General features: G+C 40.0%; 2 protein-coding genes across 5 annotated transcripts in view; one reads left to right on the forward strand and one right to left on the reverse strand.

The window, feature by feature from the left end:
- The window catches only part of LOC103508110, a 19,415-nt gene extending 18,408 nt beyond the window's left edge, over positions 1-1,007 (forward strand). For 3 of the 4 annotated variants that reach the window (XM_026822938.1, XM_026822922.1, XM_026822931.1), the window contains 2 exons: positions 324-579; positions 662-922. In XM_026822938.1, the coding sequence (XP_026678739.1) occupies positions 324-579; positions 662-818 (413 nt within the window). In that variant the 3' untranslated portion in view covers positions 819-922. Of the gene's footprint in view, positions 1-323; positions 580-661; positions 923-964 lie in introns of those variants that run through there. The other variant, XM_026822928.1, reaches the window with a different exon arrangement.
- Positions 1,008-5,587: 4,580 nt separating this feature from the next.
- LOC103508359 lies at positions 5,588-8,055 on the reverse strand. Its single transcript, XM_008472909.2, has 3 exons — positions 7,865-8,055; positions 6,187-7,377; positions 5,588-5,981 (listed from the first exon to the last, which is right to left on the reverse strand). Exons 1-3 carry the CDS (start codon positions 7,888-7,890, stop codon positions 5,588-5,590), a joined length of 1,611 nt encoding a protein of 536 aa, XP_008471131.1. The 5' UTR covers positions 7,891-8,055.
- Between the last annotated feature and the right edge of the window lie 500 nt (positions 8,056-8,555).

The following is an 8,555-nucleotide window of genomic DNA, read 5'->3' on the forward strand; positions in this document are numbered from 1 at the left end:
AGTGCAAATAACTCTTGATATTATTTTTTATTGTTATCTGGGTACACCTACAATAGGCAGGTCCTCAAAGTCGATTTTTCGGCTTGGTCCGCTCTGCCTTTTACCCATTCTATTTTCCTCACTTGTCAATTTCATTGTCCCCCCCACCGCAGCGATTAGTTCCGCGTCCGACTCCCAGGCGCAGTTGAAGGCGCGTCACAATCAGATCCGCGTCATACCTACAATAGGCAGGTCCTCAAAGTCGATTTTTCGGCTTGATCCGCTCTGCCTTTTACCCATTCTATTTTCCTCACTTGTAAATTTCATTGTCCCCCCCACCGCAGCGATTAGTTCCGCGTCCGACTCCCAGGCGCAGTTGAAGGCGCGTCACAATCAGATCCGCGTCACCAATATCAACGCAGAGCTATCCGCCATTCAGGAACGCACGGAGGCCCGTAGCAGACGTCTGGCGGAAATCAAATCCCTGCTGGCGGAAAATGACGCTTTGTCCACCCTGTCCCATGCGGTACACGAGAGAAACCTGTCCGATCGAACCCTGTCCTCGCTTGCAAATCATGGACTTTCGTCTGCAACTCACGGACTGTCCTCTCTTGCAAATCATGGATTGTCCTCCTCTATTGCAACTCATGGGCTGTCCTCTCTTGCAACTCACGGATTGTCCGCTGTCTTCTGCAAGTCACGGACTGTCCTCTCTTGCAAATCATGGATTGTCCTCCTCTATTGCAACTCATGGGCTGTCCTCTCTTGCAACTCACGGATTGTCCCACGTAATCCCCGAAAGAAGTCAAGGATTGGCCCTGAAGAGCATTGGCTATTAATCATTGTTAAAATGGTTTTTGTTAAAATATTTCGTTGAAAAAATAGGTGTACCTACTCTTAAGTTGAAGGGGGGAGAGAGAACAATTTAGATTTTAGACAAAAAGAGCATTGGCTATTAATCATTGTTAAAACGGTTTTTGTTAAAATATTTCGTTGAAAAAATAGGTGTACCTACTCTTAAGTTGAAGGGGGGAGAGAGAACAATTTAGATTTTAGACAAATTGATGAAAAAAAGATCACTCTATTTCAGCCATTCTTAACCTATGGTCCGTGGACCACTAGTGGTCCGCGAGAAGGTTTCAGGTGGTCCGCGAGAGGTGAGTAAGGAAAAAGTCATCGTGTCTCTATTTTATATAATATACCCCTAAGAAAGAAAAAAAAATCTTTCCTCTTTTCATACAACGTGCTCCTCCTAACTCCGCTCTTATCAACGATTGCATTTGTGACCTTGAAATCGAAGCAATGATATAGTACCTTGGCGTGTGTGTGTGTGCGTGTGTGTGTGTGTATGTGATAATCTCAAGTGGTCCGCGAGATTTTTGGTTTATCAATAGTGGTCCGCCAATTCTAAAAGGTTAAGAACCCCTGCTCTATTTGGACAATGAACAAAAAGAAAATGTATCTTGGGAAGAATGGGAAGCATAAGCATTCACTAAAGGCATTTTATTATTAATTAGGTTCAAATTCATAAGATACCTATGTTCACATAGAAGAGCGGTCGAAGCAATGATATAGTACCTTGGCGTGTGTGTGTGTGCGTGTGTGTGTGTGTATGTGATAATCTCAAGTGGTCCGCGAGATTTTTGGTTTATCAATAGTGGTCCGCCAATTCTAAAAGGTTAAGAACCCCTGCTCTATTTGGACAATGAACAAAAAGAAAATGTACCTTGGGAAAAATGGGAAGCATAAGCATTCACTAAAGGCATTTTATTATTAATTAGGTTCAAATTCATAAGATACCTATGTTCACATACAATTTAAAACTAACATAACGTTCTTACACTGACAGCTTCTGTTTCAGCACATTCGGCCACTCACGCTCAGACTGTCTGACAGACTTCTAGTCTCTCAGACGGTCTGAACAAGTCGGAAGCTTTTTCACCACACACGTTCCGACGGCAACAATATTAACAGGCTGTCTGACAGACTTCTAGTCTCTCAGACGGTCTGAACAAGTCGGAAGCTTTTGCGCCACACACGTTCCGACGGCAACAATATAACAGGCTGTCTGACAGACTTCTAGTCTCTCAGACGGTCTGAACAAGTCGGAAGCTTTTAAATTTATGTACATAAAATATTATAAATAGGTAGATTAGAAGATTTCATTTTATTCATATCTTGGGGGGTATTTATTCATATCCTTCATACCTATGGCATTATTACGAAACTTTAAAAGGCTTTGAAGATCAACAACACTCTTTGACTGGATTGTTTTAGTTGGTATGAATTTAATTATATTAATAAATTATTAAATTTATTTAAACTGATGGATTGCTTTTTTATTTCCCAGCTTGTTCACTTGTATTTTAAACCTTATCTACTTAGATACTAATTTAATACCCTATTTTGTCTCGCATCGAATTTTGTCCCCCGCTCATGCCTCGGGTTTTCACACCCCTCATCATATGTATATTTCTTTTTCTTAGCTGGAGCTCTACAGATGATTCTTTATACGTTCTTGAGTTATCTGCGTCTTCGTGGATGGCACTGCCTACATTGAAACATGTTGCAATGGCATCGGTTACAATGACATATCTGGCAGTGGCAGGTGTTGCAGCATGGTCTACAAATGGGTTCATGATGACAATGCATCTGTCCAGACTGCGATCCGATACGCGACGCATTGGAATTTACTTGTCGAAATCTTCTACTCCCCTGATGCCTTCTACTACTGCCATCTCTACTTGGTTGGCACCTACTCGTGTTGTAACTTCTCAACGAACTACCTTCCGAATCTTTTGGCGTTCTCAGACGATCGTAGCTTTTGTGACTTCTCTGACTGTCTACTTCTTGACTATTAAGACTCTTCTCGTAACAGTCCACGTAGTTTTGAAGGCTTTGGTTTAGATACTGCCTCAGATTGTAGAAACGGCAGATCAGCTGATTTTGTACCTGACGAAGGACGGGGATCATTGTTTTGCTCGACATTTGGTAATATTGCTGACCTGAAAGTTGTGATTAAATTGAACATTTAGAGCGGCTAAAAGATATTCCTACATTTAGGAGTTAATGAACATTGTTTTCACATGCAGTGATGTCTTACCTGCATGGTTCTTATTCGTTGTCCATGGTATGTTTAGGAGACTTGAAGTAATGAGAAAGCTATTCCGAGTCATAATCTTTTTTTTTATGTAGGTACGAACGTACTCTAACTAGCTAGCCTTTTTTACTTTCTACCTATTAGATACATATTTCCCTTCTTTCTTTCAACCTTTTTCAACCATTCCAAAAATGCCAGAAACACGTGGTACCCCAGACGGTAACTCGACCAGATATCAATCACGCGCAATGTTGCTTAACTTTTGTGATTGTTGTGAAGTACCTAGGTTTTCGACACGCTACTGCCGCTAGATTATGAGTGTTTCTGTGAACATATTTTAATGTGAAGCACATTGCATTAATCTTTTTTTATGTACGAACGTACTCTAACTAGCCAGCCTTTTTTACTTTCTATTACATATTTCCCTTCTTTCAACCTTTTTCAACCATTCCAAAAATGCCAGAAACACGTGGTACCCCAGACGGTAACTCGACCAGATATCAATCACGCGCAATGTTGCTTAACTTTTGTGATCCGTTGTGAAGTACCTAGGTTTTCGACACGCTACTGCCGCTAGATTATGAGTGTTTCTGTGAACATATTTTAATGTGAAGCACATTGCATACTCACAATAGTTTTTAGGCGTTCGTACAATCCGTGATACATCTCAGGATGAAAATCACCTCTCGGCCTTTATCCCAAGCGAGGGTGATGGAAAACAAACCAACCAACCACGTCAATTTCAAGTATCGTTTCGTTAGAACTCTGCGTGTCGTAAGTTGTGGTAAATGAGGCTGGTGGTGGTGGCGGAGGTATGAGTCCTGGGATAAAATCCGCCCCGGGTGGGAATCGAACCCACGGCCTAGCGCTTACAAGGCAGACCTACATTTAGGAGTTAATGAACATTGTTTTCACATGCAGTGATGTCTTACCTGCATGGTTCTTATTCGTTGTCCATGGGATGTTTAGAGTACAAATTTAGAGTATGGTGTTCAAAGGATGAGTCAATTAATGAAATGACCAAGGTAAAATTTATTCGTACCTATGTACCTACATACCGAGTTATTGGAGAAATTTATGATAATAATACCTATACGGTATGGGCTATTCCTAACTTATCTTACATTACGTAATAGTCATAGAACACACCTATATTCTTGACGTTCTCCAGCAAGTGTTCAATCTGTGGCGAAGTCTCCTTGTTATGATCACCCACATCTTGAAGTTCAGAGTTTATCGGAAATCCATCAGAAGAATATCGCCACTCCAGAGAACTATGCGGCCGCAAATTCAAGCTGGAACTGTGCATACGTTCAATCACAAACGACTGCTGAGGTGTTAGAGCGATGAAGTCGTTCTTTGACGGCTGACTGAATTGCATTGCCTTGGACACATGTGACTTTTCATTGAGATTCTTCTCGTCAAAATCGAAACTGCTGAATGGAATACGATTAAATGATGTTGATGAATACGAGAGTTCCGATAAATTAGTTAGGCGATGCTTTCGAAGGGTGTCGCCATTTTGCAAACTTTTCATTGAGATTCTTCTCGTCAAAATCGAAACTGCTTAATGGAATACGATTAAATGATGTTGATGAATACGAGAGTTCCGATAAATTAGTTAGGCGATGCTTTCGAAGGGTGTCGCCATTTTGCAATTGCTGTTTTGGGGGTGAATTTGAGTTTCTATTATTACTTAAATATGACTTTTGCTTTCCAGAACGAAAGTATGGCCATGCATCAAACTTTTTGTTGGGAATATGCGGACTGTTTGACTTGTGAACATTTGACTCTTGTGGAGTCTGGGCGGATGTTGTACGAAGATTTTGTTCTATCTGTATCTGATTTGTTTGGGAATTTTGTTTCTTCAATGTCCCATTTGTCTTGGGGTGTTCAACTCTGTTCAAAGACTTGATGGGTGTGAATTTATACCAAGCACTCTTTGGACTTTCAGATGAACCCTGAGACTGTTTGACTACTAAACTGCCGGGGAGAGTTGTGTTGAAACTGGGTGAATCTTTGATATCGTTCGAACTCTTCGGGTTCTGTGTACTTTGTGCATCCAGTGGGGTTTCTACTTTCTGCAAGTTTTCCAATTGTTTCATATTACGCCAACGAGGGGATACAACGGGAGATTTCGCCTCCTCTTCAGTTCTTGCAGGATATTGTGTCTCTCGTTGTTCAAATGAATTCTGCATCTGTTGAACGACGTACATATTCTCCTGCTTCTCGTTAAAACGTAAGTTTTCCAATTGTTTCATATTACGCCAACGAGGGGATACAACGGGAGATTTCGCCTCCTCTTCACTTCTTGCAGGATATTGTGTCTCTCGTTGTTCAAATGAATTCTGCATCTGTTGAACGACGTACATATTCTCCTGCTTCTCGTTAAAACGGGGGGAATTATTACGTTGACTTGAATAAGACTCGGGCGCATTCTCAAATTTTGATTTATTGATGTTTAGCAGCTTCTGGGGATCATATGGTTTCAAGTTTCGTTTCGTTACGTTAGAACCCTGAGTGTCGTAAGTTGTGGTAAATGAGGTTGGTGGTGTTTAGCAGCTTCTGGGGATCAAATAGTTTCAAGTTTCGTTTCGTTACTTTAGAACCCTGAGTGTCGTAAGTTGTGGTAAATGAGGTTGGTGGTGGTGGCGGAGGTATGAGTGCTGGGAAATAATATCGAGGTTCACCTTCATTAGAATACTGAGGATGTTCCGGTGGTATATAGCATTCGCGTGGTTCTGGAGTCTCCACGTCTTTATCACAACTATTGGCTTCGGTAAGGGTGCGGCTAACGTCTTGAAATTCGTTTTGAAGTTCCTTAAGCTCGCTAAGTATTTTTGCGGCTGGGTCGCGAAATTTGTCCGCATATCTCTTCATTTTGATATTTCCTTTTGAGTGACTGTAAGTAAAATTTACGAAGTTGTATAAGCTTTCATTTCCTTCTCAGAGTCAATACTAGGTACCTATTTCTTATTTTACCTATCACAGGCAATCCCATTATAATTGTGTTAGGTACATTCTTATCTAAAAATCTGGTATCTCGCAGTCCCCAAGTCCTAAATCAATCGGACTACCTACCTACCTATAAACTCCGTTCCACCTACCTTGCGCTCAGTTCATTAGCTTTGCCGCCACAATACTTTAACGCATTATGCCAATGAACATCCGAGATAGTGATGTGCTTCGGTTCCTCAGCAAGTGGCTGGTTCTGATCTGTATCGTCCGGAGAATAATTTTCAAACTGTATAGATTTTCCCCATTTGGACTTGAGTTGTTGAGCGATTTGTTCAAACTCTTTGCTCTCCAGTGATTTTTTGCTATCAGGCAGGTCTGTTTCGTCCAGTGCAATTAGATGATCTAAACTGATGACGGTTTTTACCGGAGCTGCTGATGTGTTTTTCTGTGGCTCACTATGACTCAAGCTAGGATTGTGAGGATTCTGAGTAGCTTTTGTAGGACCCAAAACTAGGACTCCTATTCTATTGTCTTTGAGAAGTTGTAGGGGAGGAAGTTTGATTATTTCATCCTTGTCGTTTAGCTGTACTTCATGTACAAGTAGTTTGATTCTGTCACTTGCTTTGTATTTTGGTTGGGAAGTTTCAGCTGAATCACCTTTATTCCGTTCTTCTAAAGTTTTTGATGGTTCCAGGTTGAATCTTACCTTGTTGCAAGATTTGTTTTGAGTCTTCTTTGCCTCGCTATTTTCTGATGTTTTGTTTGCTTGACTTCTTTGAGAATCCTTTTTTTCAACTGTATCATTTGTTTTATTTTCACTTTGAAATTGTTTGTTCAAGTGATTCCCATGAGAAGAACTCTTTATTACTGTATCTTTTTCATTTTCAGATGTTTTGTTTGATGGATTGTTCTTTTTCTTATTTTCAAAATGTTTAACTCTACATTTTGTTTTACTCCTGTGGGTCTTTCTTTTTGATTTTTGAACCGTATTCTTGGAAGGTTCTACCAACATTTCGTCGAGTAACATGTCCCATTCTTTTGTGAGGGGTTCAGCGCTTTTCTTGGCTCTCTTTTGCTTTTCTCTGTCGACACTTTTTGTTTTGTTTCCTCTCAATTTGTATGACCAAGTCCTCTGTGGTGTCTTTTTATTTTTGATCACCAATGTGTCCGAACTGGGCGTTGATTTTTTTCGTACTTTGAAATTTGATTTTGACCTCTTTTCTCTGTTATGTTGGTTGGTAGTAATTTCACATAAGGTACCTGAACTGCTAACTTCCAGGAGGTAGGTCCGTAAAGGGTCGTTATTTTTTCGCGGACTTTTCGAAAACTCGCACACAATTCTGGAATTTAAAACAAGATAGGAATGTCAGAACTATAGTTTTATGTTTTCCCCTAGTAATTACTTGTCTGCTAGACACGAGTACAGTGTAGGTACCTACAGTCCTACACATTGGTGTAGAATAGAATATACCTTGTTTATTCTGCTCGAATGAGACTAAAAGGTCCCTTTACCCCTAGCAGTTTAAACAAGGTCTCGTGTATTTTATGGGTTTAATAACATAGGTAATATACCTAATAACAAAAGTTTAGGACAGAAGACCTTCTTTGAAAATACTGTAGTTGATTTATTTATCCTGCTCGAATGAGACTAAAAGGTCCCTTTACCCCTAGCAGTCTAAACAAGGTCTCGTTTATTTTATGGGTTTAATAACATAGGTAATATACCTAATAACAAAAGTTTAGGACAGAAGACCTTCTTTGAAAATACTGTAGTTGATTTACTAACAATTTTGTTAATTTGTCAAGGAAATTAAATAACCTATTTACCTTTTACACTTTTGCTTCTTCACCATCTTGCTTACTATCAATTTAGAGGTCTTACAGACAATTTAAAACTCATTCTCGTAAGTCGAACACTTGGACCTCAGTTTTTGTATGGCATTCACACAAAGATTTTATTCAACGAACTTTTTGTCTTGTTCAGGTTATGTATGGTGTTTGGATAAAATTGGTGAGAAAAGTTTATTTTGGCATTCACACAAAGATTTTATTCAACGAACTTTTTGTCTTGTTCAGGTTATGTATGGTGTTTGGATAAAATTGGTGAGAAAAGTTTTGAAATCCAGAATGAAAAATCAACACGGACCTTTCAATGGGGATATTTTCCAGCCACTTCGATTCGCTTTCAATGAAGAAGGAAAACTATCTATGAACGACAGGTCGGTGTCAAGATAGCAAGAAAACCGAGAAATAAGAGAACTGGAATAGGTCCAAATTTTCTTCTGTACGTACCGTAGATGAATGGTAGACACGTCCCATCTCTGTGGCCGAGTGGTCCGGCCAGGGCGAAAATTTTCTAACCAAACTTTTCCGTTCTTGGATAGGCGATATAGGCATTGATATAAAAGAATAGATACGCCTTATGAGTAGTCGAGGTGCTGGATTTGAATTCCGGCCAGGGCGAAAATTTTCTAACCAAACTTTTCCGTTCTTGGATAGGCGATATAGGCATTGATAT

Source organism: Diaphorina citri, unplaced genomic scaffold, assembly GCF_000475195.1.
Source record: "Diaphorina citri unplaced genomic scaffold, Diaci psyllid genome assembly version 1.1 scaffold19, whole genome shotgun sequence".
NCBI lineage: Eukaryota > Metazoa > Arthropoda > Insecta > Hemiptera > Psyllidae > Diaphorina > Diaphorina citri.

Excerpts from the sequence above, each read along its gene's own strand:
- LOC103508359 (XM_008472909.2), bottom strand. The coding sequence starts at position 7,890 with ATGGTGAAGAAGCAAAAGTGTAAAAG. Across the intron at positions 7,378-7,864 it reads AAGAAGCAAAAGTGTAAAAG|AATTGTGTGCGAGTTTTCGA; the intron begins GTAAATAGGTTA and ends TTTAAATTCCAG. Across the intron at positions 5,982-6,186 it reads GCTAATGAACTGAGCGCAAG|TCACTCAAAAGGAAATATCA; the intron begins GTAGGTGGAACG and ends TTTTACTTACAG.